This window comes from Bos javanicus, chromosome 12, assembly GCF_032452875.1.
Source record: "Bos javanicus breed banteng chromosome 12, ARS-OSU_banteng_1.0, whole genome shotgun sequence".
Lineage (NCBI taxonomy): Eukaryota > Metazoa > Chordata > Mammalia > Artiodactyla > Bovidae > Bos > Bos javanicus.
In genome coordinates, this window is record NC_083879.1 from 22757831 (window position 1) to 22776903 (window position 19073).

Genomic DNA, 19073 nt, shown 5'->3' on the forward strand with positions numbered 1-19073 from the left:
TGACACAGAAGTTTTTGTTAGATTATCTCAGAATTAATATATCAGAAGTGTAGAAAGTGTACTTTTAAAATACAAAAAAAAAATTTTGAGGAAAAACTTAGTAGTCTTTGAATTTAGGATTATATTTTCATATGGATTTGAAATGGCCTATTCTGTTCAGCCCTAGTCTTAAGAAAGAAGTAATTCAGAGAGAGACCAGCACTTCCCAGCTATAATTGAGAATCACCACTCCCTGTCATGCCCCAGTCTCAGATATTGTGGCCCAATATGTACAGGTTCAGGGTCTATATACTTGAAACTAAGTCCCCCTACAACTGAGTTCCCTCACTGAGTTTATGAGTAATCTCTTATCCAAAACCAGACTCCCTTTCTTGTCCTGCCCTTGTTCCCCTAAGGACTGATGAGTATCAAAGAAAAGGGGAGACTGAAACCAAGCAGGACCCTACAGGACATTCCGAGGTACAAAAGCCCCTCCGTGTCCCCCATTTCCTGTTTGTGGAACAAAAGGCTTTAGTCTCCTACGCCTTTCCTGAGTTCCGAAGAGCAGAAGCAAATGGTTAATGATTACAACAGACTCACAGGACTCCTAGTCCCTCCTGAAAAGATATAGATAACAATCCAATGCATACTCCGAGTTGTTCTGGAGAAAGTAAGACCCCCATCCGGGCAGAGAATGGTGACTACATGCTGATCACAAACACACAGACTCCTGCTGGAACCAGCAGGTTAAGATTCCCAGAACATCACCCTGTTACCTTATCACCAATAAAGTAATCAATAACCAATAACCAATCAGAAGGTCCACAAGCTGGTCATGCATCCTAAGATCCTTTCCCCTAACACTGTCTTTAAAAACCCTGCCTGAAAGCCATCGAGGAATTCCCATCTTTTGAGCATTAGCTGCCTGTTCTCCTTGCTTGGCACTCTGCAAATAAACCCTTCAGATCAAATCAGATCAGTCGCTCAGTCGTGTCCGACTCTTTGCGACCCCATGAATCACAGCACGCCAGGCCTCCCTGTCCATCACCAACTCCCGGAGTTCACTCAGACTCACGCCCATCGAGTCAGTGATGCCATCCAGCCATCTCATCCTCTGTCGTCCCCTTCTCCTCCTGCCCCCAGTCCCTCCCAGCATCAGAGTCTTTTCCAATGAGTCAACTCTTCACATGAGGTGGCCAAAGTACTGGAGTTTCAGCTTTAGCATCATTCCTTCCAAAGAAATCCCAGGGCTGATCTCCTTCAGAATGGACTGGTTGGATCTCCTTGCAGTCCAAGGGACTCTCAAGAGTCTTCTCCAACACCACAGTTCAAAAGCATCAAGTCTTCGGCACTCAGCCTTTTCACAGTCCAACTCTCACATCCATACATGACCACAGGAAAAACCATAGCCTTGACTAGACGACATAAACCCTTACTTCGGTCCAAACACCCACGGTCAGAGTTTGGCTTTCCAGCCCTGTGGGCACATGAGGCCCCTCTCGGTAACACACACTGAAACTATCACCACATTCTATACCACAACCATTTCCTCTGAAAGCTTCCTCTTACCTTACTTATTTATGGAATTACAATTTTAAGTCAATAAAATTATTCAAAAGAAATTTAAGAGTACAAGTTAATGTTTGAAATGTCAAAAAAATTACAACTTTTTCACATAGTTTTATTTAAAATTTCAAAAGCATTTTAGCTGAAAACATTGTTTTTGTCTGTTTTTCCTGGCAGAATAATCTGTAAGGAATAATGTAAATCTCGAAGTATTCCTCTTAAAAAGCATTTTTCAAACTTTAAGATGCAAACGAATGACCAGGGAATCTGGTTAAATGCACATTCTGATTCAGCAGGTCTGAATCTTAATCTCAGGTGCCTGAGGTTCTTCTTCTCAGCTAAACTAATAAACTCCGACATGATGCCCAAGCTACTCCTCCAAGAACTACAATTTGAACAGTAATAAGACATTCTAAACAGGAGTGATATCCAAGAATTTAAATCAAAATTTAAAGGACCATTTAGATTTTCTTTTCAGAGTGCTAGGCAAATCAACCCTGCTTACTATTAATTTGATATGGGTTTCATTTATGATAAAATATACCCTTTAAATTAGTATTGAATTACTATAGTGAAAAGAACTTTTCAGAAAATGCCTCTCTAGCTAAAACTGATATGACATTGTATCTCTTAGGGGATCCTTTAGATTTTGCTAGATGCACAGCTATGAATGTTTCAGGAGAGCCTGATAAACAAGGGAGTACACACACTTGACTACTGAAGGGCTTCAAACACTTTGTTAGGGAAAAGGTACATCTTTCAATTAAATAATGTCCTTGAATTTTCCTTTAGCATACCAGATAAAGAATTAGCTCCCAAATGTGTCTTTTTAAAAGCAAAGAAGGAATCATAAAAGAGTTCATTTCTGGCTATATCTTTATATAAAAGCTATTCTTCCTAACAATTTTATAATCCACTTTAAAATTCTATTAACAAAAACTGGGTGCTTTGGTAGTGAAGACCATTCTGCAATACATGTTTTCCTCATAAGGCTATATCTTCTTGGAAGAGATGAATGGTTTATAAGAGGCAGAATAAGATGATAGTATACTTAACATAAAATATGGAACATTAAAATTTGGAGAAAGTAAGATTTTCTGAAAGAAACCTGAAATGGTTGTGTACATATAAGTAACACATGAGCTATAAACAGTATCATATTCCAATCTCAATGTAATGTTAAAATATGCCTAACTATTACCCAATTCATATCTAAGAAAAACATTTCAGGGCATAATTATTGATAACAATAAATAATAATAATTTCATTCACCTAATCTCACATAGGCTGCAGTATTAATTGGTACTTAATTGATGCTTTTGAACTGTGGTGTTGGAGAAGACTCTTGAGAGTCCCTTGGACTACAAGGAGATCCAACCAGTCCATTCTGAAGGAGATCAGCCCTGGGATTTCTTTGGAAGGAATGATGCTAAAGCTGAAACTCCAGTACTTTGGCCACCTCATGCAAAGAGTTGAGTCATGGGAAAAGACTCTGATGCTGGGAGGGACTGGAGGCAGGAGGAGAAGGGGACGACAGAGGATGAGATGGCTGGATGGCATCACTGACTCGATGGGCGTGAGTCTGAGTGAACTCCGGGAGTTGGTGATAGACAGGGAGGCCTGGCGTGCTGTGATTCATGGGGTCGCAAAGAGTCGGACACGACTGAGCGACTGATCTGATCTGATCTGATGTTCAAATTACAATTCTTTCTTTCCCTGTTTTTATCCTATTCTGTTCTAGAATTTAGCTGGAAGACACCACACTTAAAATTTTATTTGTATTAACCATTGTATTTTCCTGCAACTTTCATTTTAACTTTATAAGAGAAATACAGAACTTAGTGGGTTTTTTGAATGAAAATAAAACAAAATAAATGGATAACCATTTGAGAAAAATAAATGTGATCCTTCTTTCCCCACATGGACAAAAATAAACTTTATGTAGATTAAAAATTCAATATAAAAGTGAAATTACAGAAAAACCTAAGAACATGCTTATTAAATACTCTAACACTTTCCCACTAATAGATATTAGCTTTAGCATATAATAAATTCTCTATATATTTTATTGATGTGGGAAAGTTTTTGAAGTACGTTTTATAGCAAGTTCCCAAAGGAGAAACAATAGAGAAAAAAAAATGTTAGATTTTTATGGTGTAAACATTAAAAGGGATGTATCAGAATATACTACAGGCAAAATCAAAAGGTAAATGATGACATGGAGAAAAGATTTGTAATATATATGACACTTAATATTCATAATGTATAACAATATCAGAAAATAACAAGAATAAGATACAACTTAGTAGGAAAATGGCAAAGGACTTGAAAAAACAATCCATGTGGTAATTATGACTGACTGACTTTCACTTGCTGAACTATCCCTCCAATCCAGGAATAAATCCCAGTTGGTCAGGATGTATAATCTTTTCTGAGGACTTCATTTGGTTTGCTAGCTATACTTTTCAACTCCAGAATTTCTTTTTGAGATTCTCTAACTCTTGGCAGGTATTTCCATTTTGTTCACACACTGTTCTCCTGACTCGTGTTTAACATAACTGTTCTCAAGTCTGGCTGGTAGATGTGCCAGCAAGTCTTTTGCAGGAAGGTATTTGCTTTGAATGGGCCACATTTCCCTGTTTGTGTGCCCTGTGATTTTTTGCTGAAAACACTATTTGTTAACCCTGGAAATAAATTCTCTCCCTTCTCCAGGGGGTGCCATTTCTTGTTACTTTTTTTTTTTTTTTAAACTAGTAGGCTATCTCTGTGCCAAGGATCAGGCTGAGGTGTAAACTAAAGTTCTCAGGTCTTTCTGAGCCTGCTCCTTTCCCTGAACATGTGGTTACTTTTTAATTTTCCTTGTATATACAGTTGTTTTTGAATGTTTTTAATGTCTGACTCCCATCGTGGGAAAAAGAAAAAACATTAAGCGGGTAGAAAAAATGCACTAACCTTTGAAATCACCAGGAAGTCAATTTAGCCAACTGACCAATTTAGGAGGAGGAGTCTGTCACAACGCGGAGGTGCAGAAACAATGGCCACCCTCCTCTTCACAACTCTGGGATGAGAGCAGATCCCAGAGGTATGGAAGACAGGGTCCTTTTTATCCACCCTGGCTCTACAAGCTGTGTGCAAGGCACTCAAGAACAAGTGCACAGCTGCCCCACAGCCCTGCGGGTGGGAGATGGGTAGTTGCAAGTGTGCTGAGAGTTGAAGTTGACCAAAACTGACTGCAATTTACAATTCAAGCCTTCCCCTAGAATTTGCAATTCTTCAGTAGACTCCAGAGTCCCAAAATAGTTACATTGGACAAATTCTGCTAATGCAGTTGTCTAAGGTGTAAAGACAGATTCCTAGTTGCCAAATTCCCCAAATTCCCTGGTTGCCAGATTTCTACATTGCCAAATTCCCCAAAAATTATTTATCCTTGTATATTGATCTTGTCACCAATTGTATTCCTTGAGTTTTTGAAGTACAATCAGAGCATCACAAATAATCCCCTATTTCTTCCTTTAAAATGTTTGTATCTCTCATTACTTTATCTGGACTGTTATTTAAATAAACAGTTCTTGGCAAGTATTCTTGTTGTGTCCTTTCTTGACTTAAACAGAAACATAGTAATAGTGCTTCTATGTTAATCATGATATTGGCTGTTAGTTTTATTAATCTTTATATGGTAAAGGAAGTACTTCTACTTTCTCATTTACTAATATTTTCCCTCAATAATTTGATTAAATATCTAATAAGTTTTAGTCCTCCTCTCTGGTTATTATTTCCAATTCTGATATTATAATTTTAAATTTTGTCACTGCTTAAAGAATTGCTAGAAGGCTGTCAATTTTGTTGATCTTTTCAACAAATAATCAATTTTGTTTTTGTTTTCTAATTGACTGTAGAAATGTACGTCCATTTTGCCTTTTACCATTCTGCTTTATTATTCTCTTTTCAGATTTCATGATAAGAATGCCTCCTACATTTTGCTTTTAGTTTTTTTTTTAGTTCCTATGTTTTCCAATTAGTAAAGCTTTGGGTAATACTCTCCTGTGCTTTTCCCATATTGCAATCTGGCTCTTGCCCCCACCACATGAATAAAACTGTCCTCAGTAAGTCATGGATCACCTAATATTGACAAAGATAACACACCTGCTGCCTCTTTTTTAACAGAACTCTTCCTACAGTATGTGCCACCAACCATGCTTTCCCCTCTATTCTCCTGGCTTTTCTGATAAAATCCTCTTCTCATTTCTCTCCTGCCTCTCCAACCTTCTTCAGAATCCCACCATTGTTGGGCTTACCTTCTTCTCTTAAATGCTACTGTTTCTCAAGACTGTGTCCTAGAAGCCCTACTCTCATTAAACATGATTCCTAGTGACCTCATACAAACCCATGGATTCAACTCTTTACACACAAAACCCTGTAAATCCAAATGCACGGCTCCCTGCTGGATGAGACTGACTATATAGGAGGATATCCCACGTGTGTCTTGTCTAATTTAGACCGTATCGTCATCTTATCCCCTAGATTTTGCACTTTCTCTTTATTCCAGATACTTGCAATTAGTATCAATATTCCCAGGTTGGGAACTTAGGAATTATTTTTGAACTCTTTCCTCTGATTTAACCACATTCTATCAGTCACCAACTTTTGAAGACTTACCTTTACCCTTCAAGAATCTGTCCCCTTATGGCTCTTCCCTTAGAGTATGTATTTTCATAAAAACTACCTCAATGATAATCCCTTCACTACCCTGTCTGCAACCTGACCTCTCTGTCTACATTCCATCCTGTCTCATTAAACAAAGAGTTACATATTCTTTTTGTTTCCTCTACTTAGGATGACCTCTACTCACCCACCTTTTCACCTATCTAATCCCCTATGTTCTTCAAAGTTCAATTCTTGTAACTCCCTCTCTGGAAAGCTACCCCTCTGTATTTGTATATTATTATGGACACATATACTCCTCCTCTAAAGGCAAAGGAGAAAAGGAAAGATATACCCATTTGAATGCAGAGTTCCAAAGACTAGCAAGGAGAGGTAAGAAAGCCTTCCTCAGCGATCAGTGCAAAGAAATAGAGGAAAACAACAGAATGGTAAAGACTAGAGATCTCTTCAAGAAAATGAGATACCAAGGGAACATTTCAAGCAAAGATGCGCACAATAAAGGACAGAAGTGGTATGGACATAACAGAAGCAGAAGATATTAAAAAGAGATGGCAAGAATACATAGAACCACCATACAAAAAAGATCTTCATGACCCAGATAACCATGATGGTGTGATCACTCACCTAGACCCAGACATCTGGAATGCGAAGTCACATGGGCCTTAGCAAGCACCACTATGAACAAAAATAGTGGAAATGATGGAATTCCAGTTGAGCTCTTTCAAATCCTAAAAGATGATGCTGTGAAAGTGCTGCACTCAATATGTCAATAAATTTGGGAAACTCAGCAGTGGCCACAGGACTGGAGAAAGTCAGTTTTCATTCCAATCTCAAAGAAAGACGAAGCTAAAGAATGTTCAAACAAATGTACAACTGTACTTATCTCACACGCTGGCAAAGTGACGTTCAAAATTCTCCAAGCCAGGCTTCAACAGTACATAACCTGTGAAATTCCAGATGTTCAAGCCGGATTTAGAAATGGCAGAGGAATCAGAGATCAAATTGCCAACATCCGTTGATCATCAAAAAAGCAAGAGAATTTCAGAAAAACATCTACATCTGCTTTACTGACTAGGCCAAAGCCTTTGACTGTGTGGACCACAACAAACTGAAAAATTCTGAAAGAGATGGGCATACCAGACCACCTTACAATGCCTCCTGAGAAATCTATATGCAGGTCAAGAAGCAATAGTTAGAACTGGACATGGAACAACAGACTGGTTCCAAATTCAGAAAAGAGTACATTAAGGCTGTATATTGTCACCCTGCTTATTTAACTTACATGCAGAGTACATCATGAGAAATGCTGGGCTGGATGAAGCACAAGCTGGAATAAAAATTGCAGGGAGAAATATCAATAAACTCAGGTACGCAGAGGACACCACCCTTATGTCAGAAAGCAAAGAGGAACTAAAGAGTCTCTTGATAAAAGTGAAAGAGGAGAGTGAAAATGTTGGCTTAAAACTCAGCATTCAAAAAACCAAGATCATGGCATCCAGTCCCATCACTTCACAGTAAATAGATGGGGAAACAATGGAAACAGCGAGAGACTTTAATTTTTTGGAGGCTCCAAAATCACTGCAGATGGTGAATGTAGTCATGAAATTAAAAGATCTTGCTCCTTTTAATTAAAAGCTATCATAGAAAAGCTATGATAAACCTAGACAGTATATTAAAAAGCAGAGACATTACTTTGCCAACAAAGGTCCATCTAGTCAAAGCTTTGGTTTTTCCAGTAGTCATGTATGGATGTGAGAGTTGGAGTGTAAAGAAAGCTGAGTGCCGGAGAACTGATGCTTTTAAACTGTGCTGTTGCAAAAGACTCTTCAGAGTCCCTTGGACCTCAAAGAGATCAAACCAGTCAATCTTGAAAGAAATCAGTCCTGAATATTCATTGAAAGCACTGATGCTGAAGCTGAAACTCCAATACTTTGGCCACCTGATGCAAAGAACTGACTCATTGGAAAAGACCCTGATGCTGGGAAAGATTGAAGGCAGGAGGAGAAGGGGACGACAGAGGATGAGATAGTTGGATGGCATCAAGACCCAACGGAAGTGAGTTTGAGCAAGTTCTGGGAGTTGGTGATGGACAGGGAGGCCTGGCATGCTGCAGTCCATACAGTCCAAGAGTCGGACATGACTGAGTGACTGAGCTAAACTAATACCCTTCCCTCACGTGCCAACATAACACATTGGGGATGTCTTCCATAAAACAAGTGATTCTACAGTAAGCACTGATTTATCAGACTATTTTCCATGAATGGAAGAGCAATCTGAGACCAACAGACCTTCACTGTTTGCCCTTGTGCTCTCATTAGCAAGCAACATTTTGTATCATGGATGAATGATTTTAGAAAAATTGTGTCTAAATAATAACTTATATAACTATATCTAAAACAAGAACAGACTACCTGTTAGTAAACTTCTGGTGATACAGGAAAACACATAAGTGAAATACTTCATCTCCACAAATTCATGCTGCTTTTCCAGAAAATTTGAATCCTATGTTAGGGTCAGACAGTAGACTCTTAAAAGTTTCCCTCAGCTTAGGAATGTAAAATCCAGGGCCTCTAAACTGGATTGCTACTGACTGCTCAACACCATACTACAAACCTGCGTCTAATATAACCAGGCAATTGGATAGAGCAGCATAATTTAAAACAAAAATGGTGACTGTGATACATCCCTGCAAAACCTGAGTCGTTAATAATGAAACAAAAACAAAGAAGGATTTGACTGTTATAAACCCATTCCCTAAGGTCGCACCAATTTACTTTTGCACAACGCAATGCTCAGTGTAAAATACTAGCTCTTACAGAACTCTTTCAGGTTTTTGTTTGTTGTTTCTTTTTTTTTTCTTTGCTTTTATGGAATTCTTTATTATCCTACTTGTTTCATAACTGTAGTATATAACTCAAAGGAACATAAATTCCATAAGGAAAAAGCTAGACCACCAGTGTAAAAATATATGCCAGCTGTTTAGAAAAAGTATTTATTAAAAGCCCCAGTTTTTCAATCTGTATGTCATTTTAGTTCTGACCTATTAAACACAGCAAGTCTGCTTTAATTACAAATTGTGGGTTATTGGAAAATGGTAGTAAAACTAGGGCTCTGAGATTCTACTTCCAACTATGACTCGATGTTATACTGTTCCAGAAACAGACTATAAGCCTACATCCAGTAAGCCATCCCGAAATGGACTTTCTTGTTCATAGGAAGAACTCAAGAGAACACTAAATGAAATGGGAAAAAAAACTGTCCCCAATGTAAAAACAGTAAAACAGCATTTTTAAATGTGAAAGACTCACACAGTATAAGAATTGCATTTTTCAAACATACCTTGTCCATTAACTTACTGGCATGAAGACTTAAGCTGTTGAAGAATATTTTTTTGCTCAGCAAATGCATTTCTTCAATGGTAGTCAACAATGTAGTTGCGCTATTTCCAATAATGCCACTAAAAGCAAAGAATATTTCTGGTTGCAAAGCAGGTCTAAACAATTTAGCTCTATAACTGGGTAGAATTCTTTTAAAAGATCTAGATTTAAATAAAAGTTTTTATATAGAATATAACCTGTGAACTAAAACAATTACTCTAGTTTCATACAGAAATGAGTTTTTTTTCTTTTAGGTTAGGTGACGAACAAATGAAAGCAAACTACAGTGTTTTCAATATCTCATGATCTCTTAGAAAAGCAGTGGGTTAGACTAAACCCTTATAGCATGCAAAAATCCATGTGGCTATTTTTCCGCTATTACAGTAAATGCATGTTTTGATTATCTGAAGATTAAAAGAAGATCTGCTTTTAATTTAAAGGAAGCCATTCCATCAGTAGCTCTATAAAGAAAATATTATTAATACTGAGCTTTTTTAAATAAAACTTATGCCATATCAGTAACACATCTTCAAATTATAAAGTATTATGATTATACAGCTGCCAAAAAAGTATATTTAAAATAATCATGAAAAATTTGGTAACATTTTTAAATAACTACTATACATCCTATAATTCTCAATTTTCTCCTACAAGGATATTTCTTAGACTTGTCCAGTGGGGTTTCTCATTTTTTGCAGACTGTAACACAACCATGTATATAAAACAATTTGCAATTTTATTCTATTCATGTACTGAAAGTGATTCTTCTGTTCCTGATACTGGCATGCTTATAAAAAGTCATCTAAAATGATTTTTTAATAGACTATCAAAAATATAGCTTGGAACACCATTGTTTTACCACAACTCACATATAACATGGTCTTACATTTACAATAGGGCTCAAGTGTACATATGCTGTCAAAAGATATATGCATCGTGAAATGAATGCAAATTTTGGAGTTAAAGATTGTATTTTAGATAAGTAAGTGGTTTCTAATCAGATAAAATCACTTTAATTTAGAGAAGATAAGATAGCTATTAATATTACTTAGAGAAGATAAAGCTATGATTCTGTTTTACCACTAATGGAAAACTAAATGTTAAAGAAGAATTTATGTTATTTACATCCAGAATAGGACATTTTACTAATTATGCCCTGTTCTGAGTATAATATAGAGTTGCTTTAAGTGCCATGGATCTCGAATACAGAAGGACTCAAAAAATACTTCTATTATAGACTTATACTGCTACATAAGCTGTGCGAGTGCAAATGTGTGTTTGTGAGTGTGTGTGTACAGTTACACCTGGAAAAGAAAGGAAAAAGGAAATAACGGACTCAAACTACAACATGTATAATATGCAAATACTGACTCACATGGTGTGGAGGTTCTACTAGTTTACACTTAGTCAGCAAATAGAACACACACACACACACAAATACTACACGGTGTTCCAACGGAAATGAAGTACGACATGGGATTTAATGAGCACATTTAACCATTCCACTTACCTGATTGTGTGGTGGTAAAATTTGAGGAGGTTAGAAATTTTATATAATAAAACTGCCCCAGGTTCAGCAACTATTACTTGTTCAATTCGAACCTATTAAAACATGTGACAAAAAATTAAACATTTCTTAAAAGTGTAACTTTTTCTTCATTAATCACATGTGGTGTGAACAGCATTAAAGAGATTAAATTTCATGATTATAGAAATCACAAACTTCTTTAAGTAACAACACAAAAAATTTAACACAGGTATACTCTATGAACAAATGATCCATTACCTACAGAATTTGGCTCAAGGCAACGCTATCAGAAATAATCCATACAATGAGATCATTTTGAGGTTTTTCTAACCAGCATATAATGGAATTTAGTTCAGTAATAAACTGAACTAAAATTACATGCCTAAAATTATCAGTAAAAAGGTACTGCTCTATGAACCAATAGTAAGGGGAAAAAAATGAAAAAAGTTTTACCTTTAAACAACTAAACCAAGTTTCTTTTAATATTAATTAGAGAACAGGAAAGCGGATGGATCTTGAGTTGGCTCCAACATATTTGTCTAATTATACTACTACCAGGGCAGTATCTCAGCTCTAGTTCAAAATTAACTTGAAATGCTCAAGATTAACTACCGGGAATCTTTCTAATTAAAATCCATCCTTCACTAATCTTTCCCTTACTTCACATTCCCTAACTAACAAATACAATTTAAACTACACTGAATGTGCTTACTTACATATTACACTACATCTATGCTTAAGCTGCAGAAAACATTATATCTTCTTATTTTCTAATTAGATTCTAAACACAGATATTGTATTTTCTAGTCCCTTTACATCTCTGCAGCACTCAGAAGAATAATACATATGTAGGAGATGTTCAATAAACACTTTTGAAAGCATTTAGATTTTGGAGTATGTCGTAATACCAATGAACATGATCTGCTAAAATATTTTACATTATAAATACATGTAATAGTATACAAAAACCTTGCATAGAAAATTGGCAATGATTATTTTAAAATGTTTTATTATCTGACATTAATGTGTTAATTTGACAAAATTACAGCTCAAGTGGCTATTTATTTAAACTCCAAATAAGGCAATAATTTAACCATATAACATATATAAAATATTTTATATAATATATCAAAGTATTTTACCTTTAGAGGTCTGCACACACCCTCAGTGATATGGCCAACAACTTCTTGAATATTTTCTTCAACACCTACGGTTAATTATAACATAACTGAAATTTTTTTCATATAGCACTGTTTCACAGAAGTACAAAAAAAACAACAAACACTAATATCTGTGATTAATGATAAACATTTAAAATAATCATTAATGGTATTTTATTAAGTTCAATATCTTTTAGGATATTACTAACTATATTAATATCTGAACCTAAAGCTTTATCAATTCATTTGACGGCTGATTAATGAAAAAAGATTGTGAAATTAATTAACTGAAGGAGGTGATGAGTAGATGTATTAGGATCTGTTCCACAAACTCCTTATTCTAGGCAGATGTACTAAGCACACAAACTGCAGGTATAAGATGGAAAACACACCTTACAATTTAATGGAAAAACTGACATTTACTAACTACTGACCACTTCCCAAGGTCTGTACCGTGTACTTGGACATGTACAGCTTGTAACCACCTTCATTTTCACAGATGGAGAAACTGAAGTTTAGAAGAATTCCTGCCATTCCCACGGAAGAACCTATTTCTAACTCCAATTATTTTCTTCGTGCCTCTTAAGGCAGCCTCTCATGTATACTTTACTAACAGCTTTTAAGAAATACATTCTTTTAAACTGGGTTATGAGGATAACAGAAAACAACTTTAAACAGTGCAGACTGTGTGCCAGTCTATCACAGATGCTGAATCTAGTCTCAGCATCAATGAGGAGCTTGAGTCCTGCACCCCTTTGCACACTGGCCTCTCCTGGAAGATGACCTGATGAACCAGCATGGTGTGGGGCCACGCCATGCAAGACAGGCAAGTGACACCCCTCCCAACACGTCCCTTCCCTTCCTATCAAAACCAGAACATCTTAATTATCCACTAACCCCGTCTATCACAGGCATCTCAAGATAGTCACAACTAAAAAGACTGGAAATTCTGCAAACAGATGTTAGCAACTCAAAAATAATCATTTTTCTTCTTTGAAATTACGACAAAAATTTTAAGTACATTCAGTACATAGGCAATTATTCAAAAAATTGTGAAACAGTCGCATGAGAATGAAAAAAGGGGCTGAGTAGTATTAATAGAAAAGAAAGAAGAAGGAGCTTCATGACCTTAAGAAAAGTCACTGAGTCTGTGTGCTTGCAGACAACACGGAGACAACATCCCCTTTTGCCTTTAGAGGATAGTGCTGTACAAGATCTGAGACAACGTACACCAGGCACTCCAGAGGCACCTTGAAAGCGGAGCAGAGGGGTCCTGGCTCACTAGGGAAGGCCCCAAAGGTCCAGTATAAAAATGTTATCAGTTAAAGTGATGGAGAGGAATTCACCGGAAAAGGGAAACTAGAGAAAGGAAGACTAATTAGGCCGCTTACTGAACCACCTCGGGTAAAGAGTTTATCTCCACGAAAAACAGCAGCGAGAACAGAAACAGAGACATCCTGTGTGATGTGCTACCTCTCAGACGAGCAGGAGCCGCCGGCTGACCCACCTTGTGCAGTTACATGCTTCAGAAGAGCTTCGAGGTGTTCTTTCTCAGAAGCAGTAGCTTGATGGAGCCAAGCCAACATATCTCCTACGTATCTAATGGAAAAACTAAATGTTGGTGAAAATTTCCTTTAGAAAAACACTGAATACCCCAATACTGTCTGCTCTTATACCTCAAAGGGTCATGGGAGTGCATTTCAATGGGTCTAGGGGTACCTCCTGGGCCCCCTCTTGTAAGAGCATCAATGAATCCACGAACCACTGTACTTCTTCTGGCTGTTCCAAACTCATCTAAGGTATACCTAGAAGAGACAGGTTATTAACAAACAATTGTTTTTCTTCCTAATGGCTATATCAAACTATTCATGCACTTTCTCAGATAAGCTATCTAACACCTTTTTTTACACAATTCTCTCAAGCAATACTGCTTTAAACAAAAAATATTTAATAAATAAATTTATCATAGTGATAATCCAATCCTAAGGTGCATCTTTTTATGTCCAAGAAGGAATGCAGGGATTTACAATCAGTAACAGAGGTTGTGGCAATAAAGGATAGAGCAGGGGATTTGGTAAAAGTAAAATTTGAGACAAGCTGGAAACCCTGAACTCTACAGGTTGTCCTGTCCCACCCCTCGTCCAAAACATGACACTCCACGGCACACAGGCGGACTAGTATATGGTTCTCAGAGGCTGGTTACAGTTAGAACTCTGTAATCCAAAATATAAGACTTTTCCTGCTACACTAAAAAAACTCTCATGTATATTACTACAATACCAACAAAATTTGTCCAAATTATACCAAATACCACCAAAATATACTATTCGTATTTAAAAGCTTATTTTGACTCCAATGTTAAACATATTACATGCTACTTGAATTTACTGACCAGCTATGCCTTAAGAGCAAATACTTTCTTTTACATATATTTACAAGTTATCAATTACAGTTGGTGGGGCAGGAGAGAAGACTTTCAAGGCTAAGGAAATTTTTAGGGAAAAAAGATTTTGAACTGGACGATCAGACCATTTGGGGTCAAATGATAGGATGGCTTAAAGGTACCAAGAGTCCCTGTTTCCTTGACTAGAATCGGCCTTTGTTTCTCTCTGTCGCCACTGTCGCCCAACTCAAAGTTCTGTTTTAAAGGTACACAGGAAGACAAACTATTTTTTCGTAGTCCTATGTCAGCAGATTCTAGATCCATGAACTTTTACATCTCTGAACAGTACTCTACTAAATGTTGAGAATTATTTCATTACCCTACTATAAAGAAAAATTATAAAAATTTCACCAAAGTTTTCAAAAGAATTTCTCAGGCTACACTGCTTTCTTTAATATGCTATTGATTTCATGAAAAACCCACTGTTTTTTTTAACAGAAGAAAGCTAGAAAGGGGGCATATTTTTAAATAAAAGTGTAGTAAAGCAATCAATAGCAATAAATTGTTAGGACTCTGAGCATTCATATGTACCAGTAACCAGATCATGGTTGTGTGTGGTTTTTGGTTTTAGTTAAAAGGAAATGGTTTTGAAATTCCATGCAGTGACATACCAGCAATACGTCAAGATGAAAATGCAGTTATCAAGCTAAGTTTTGCAAAAGTGCACAGTTGCTTTACATTCACTCTGTTTTTTTTTTTTAACAAATTAGAACCAAGGTGCTTATTTCTATTTCTTCCCTCATGCTCTTAAAAATATAAATGCTTAGGGTACAGAATGCCTTCCTTTAAAGACCATCAGTTCTATGAAGTGACTTGTGATCAGATTTATGACAGAACAAAATTCACAAACTTTTTAAATATGTAAACCTAATCTTCCCCTGGGGACCCAAATGACTGCATAATAAACAGAAACAATGTAACTTCTGTTTCTAGGACTACTCACTGTGGCCACAGGTTATATCAGAAACCACTGAATCCACTGGCATTTTAAATGCGGGGAGGGGCAATTTTAAAAGTCTGACAAACACCAGAATCTAACCTTTTTACTATAAAATATAAATAAACATTAACATTAATGTTAAATTTTCCTGCAATAGATATAATTTGAAGCAAGAAGAGCATGAGCTAAAATGAACCTTCAGTGATATCTGAAGACATGAAATCTCTTTTCCCAGAGACAAAAGAAAATTTCCTTGACCAAAAAGAGATTCTTCTCCAACAAAGGTCAAAAACTGAAAATGTAGCTTTATAAAAGTGAATGTCAAAATTATGTAAATATTCTAAAATGCCTCTAGTTAAAATAAAAAAAAATCAAAATCCCCAGTTTTTATGTTTATCCATAGTAGAAAAGGAAAAATTCTGGTCAAAAAGCAAATAAAATGAAAAAAATTTGTCCAAAAAAATTAAAAGATAGAAGAATAACGTAAAAGCCTTTCTAAGAAATACAACAATTAAAGAATAAAAAAAAATCAGCATTGTATATATTATTATATCCTTTAATAACTGACATGGTTTACCAGTAAAGAAGACAACATCAATTTGTCCATTTCTACTTGGAATAAATTTCTTTTTGAAAACACTTCTGTAATTGATGTATTAAAAGTTAATAATGCATTAGCATTCCAGTTATATAAGACCTAACAAAATCTGAGTACGGCAATTTTCCCCAAAGACTTCAATAACTGACATTTTCTTAAATGTGATACCTATACATTTGAGACCCAATAATGTTTGGGTAGCTTCTCTACTTTATTTAAATCAAGTTCATATAGTGCCATCTGGTGGTTAACATAATACATTATAAAGTTTTTCCCTAAATTTTAAGAAACCACCACTTTGAAAGAGGTGATTACTTAAGATGAAAGGCCAAATTTCTCTTTTTCAGTGTTCATCTTATGGTACTTAACTGGCACTAAAAGCTTCCTTCTTCTGCACTCAACATCCAAGTGTTGAACCATCCACACTGCACTATGGCCCCCATCCCCTGTGTTTCCTGTGAAGATACATCTTCTTTGCCTATTTCAGTTCTATTGTCTCTCAAGCATTTTGCCTTGCTGTCAGGTAGGCCTTAAATACACTTCTCTTTAGCTGAAAATTTTCCACTTTATCTGCTTTCAAAATAAAAATAATAGCCAGTACTTTGTGATGAGTGAAGCATGATGCTCAACACCTTATGGGAACATTCCAATTTTAATCTTCACAGCAACCCAGCACGACAAGCACTATTTTCATCCTCATTTCACAGCTCAAGAAAACCGAAGCCTATAAAGGTATGTGGGTTCATCAAAAAATCTAAAAAAAAAAAAAACACCCAGTCTAACTCAGAGCCCACCATTTAAACCATTATGCAATACTGCTCCTTTCCAAGTGTCGATCAAGAATCAAAACTTAGAAAAAATACATTTATATGGTAGAAGTCAGCTGACCTTTTCAGAGGCCCAAAATACCTGAAGGCCTTTTTAAAAAATAACCTTGTGAACAAATATGAATCTGTGGACACTGTTACACATTATTAAACAAGCACCAAATGTTTCAGGTACTATAATCATAACCAAACACCAATACCTTACAGTGAAAAAACTGGGAAAGAAATTTCAAAGACGCTAAGATCCACTGAGCCGATGGTCAATAATGAGCATCAGCTTATCCCAGGAACCCGTACAACATGCAGATCTATTGTGATCCAGCTCCTGCTACTAACCCAGCAACCAGCTTCTGCGAGTCCCTAGAGGTACATGTTCCTCCTCAACCCATGCACTAGCACCTGCTGTTCCCTACATCTGGGATGTTCTCTCCTCCCTTTTCATCTTGGAAAATGCTTATCAACCTTCAGAACTCATTTTATACCTACTTCCCGGAAGAAACTTTCACTAATGTACACCCCTTTGCCCACCACAGACTACTTGAGCCACAAAGCATTTGAGACTTGACTTTTAGAAAAGCACTTAATGTATACGCTAAAGTGGATTTGTTTACGTCTGGTTCCATAAAGTAAAGCAAGTTGAAGGTGATGTTTTATTGATGGTAAGCCTGTCGCACTTAGAACTGTGCTTAACATATAGTGAGTACTCAGTAAGTAACACTGGGGTGTGATTATTTTATGTATCTGTCAAGTCCCAGCATTTGTGTTCTAAAATCTTATCACAGAACAAGTAATGTTCTAATCAGAAAACAGAGTAAGAAGGAAATCTTCTAAAAATATAGAAGCAGATAAAAGACATGACTCAGAGCAGGACTGAATGCATGAGTTCTCTGGCTTTCTGTTTCCCCAATTTTAACTCCCTACTTGGTCTTCCCATTTTCATACTATTCCAGACATTAAAAATGAAAAAGGATTTGAAGGAACGGATAAAAAAGATGTGGTACATATCTACAATGGACTATTACTCAGCCATTAAAAGAAAGAAATCACGCCATTTGCAGCAACATGGCTGGACCTAGAGAGTGCCATATGAGTGACGTAATCAGACAGAGAAGGAGAAATAGCGTGTGACGTCCTTTATATGTGGAATCTAAAAAGAAATGATAACAGATGAACTCACTTACAAAACAGAAAGAGGCACAGACTTAGAAAATGAACTTATGGTTGATGAGGGGGAAGGGGTAGTTAGGGAGTTTGAGAAGGTCATATACTCGTTGCTATATTCAAAATGGATAACCAACAAGGACCTACTGTACAGCACATGGAACTCTACTCAATTTTACATGCAAACCTGGATGAGAGGGAGGCCTAGGGGAGAATGGATACATGTGTATGTATGGCTGAGTCCCTTCCCTGTTCACCTGAAACTAACACAGTATTGTTAATTGGCTATACCCCAACACAAACTAAAAAGTTTAAAGACTGAAGACAAAAAAAGGACTTGAAAAGTAAAAGAAAACTAAAACACAGAAAAATAAAAAATATATAAGTAAATAATGCATGAAGTTCTTATCCAAAGCATTATCACATAGCACCTGGCTGCCATAACTTACAGGATTAAAAACCTGAACTCTTTCTTTTCTGGAATCCTACTAATGGAATTCTAATTTTAAATCTTCTTTTCTCATCTCTGGGTAATTATTATTTATTAGTCCATGTGACCTTCACCCTTTCAGGGCAGTGTTAATACAGGAGTTTTAGTTACATACAATTCCAAGGTAATTAACGAGATAGCAGAATGCAGGAAAGACCTTAACCTCTGCATAAATAAGAGGCAGTCTAGATATTGGGACATCTTGGTTTTCATATCTGTGTTGCATTCTATAGCATGGAATATGCAATTAGGCAGATGCTCCAGTGGTACCCAGGTGAGATAAAAATATCACTGTAAATTATTATACTGCTCAAACTATTGTATATAAATTTGATTAACAC

The 19073-nt window shown here is 36.4% G+C and overlaps 1 protein-coding gene across 1 annotated transcript in view; it reads right to left on the bottom strand.

Moving 5' to 3' along the window:
• The window catches only part of COG6 (component of oligomeric golgi complex 6), a 53816-nt gene that overhangs the window by 19248 nt on the left and 15495 nt on the right, over positions 1-19073 (bottom strand). Inside the window, exons 9-13 of the mRNA XM_061434713.1 lie at positions 13950-14078; positions 13781-13872; positions 12256-12320; positions 11096-11187; positions 9548-9665 (exon numbers count right to left, since the gene is read on the bottom strand). Coding sequence (XP_061290697.1) covers positions 9548-9665; positions 11096-11187; positions 12256-12320; positions 13781-13872; positions 13950-14078 — 496 coding nt within the window. The remainder of the gene's footprint in view (positions 1-9547; positions 9666-11095; positions 11188-12255; positions 12321-13780; positions 13873-13949; positions 14079-19073) is intronic.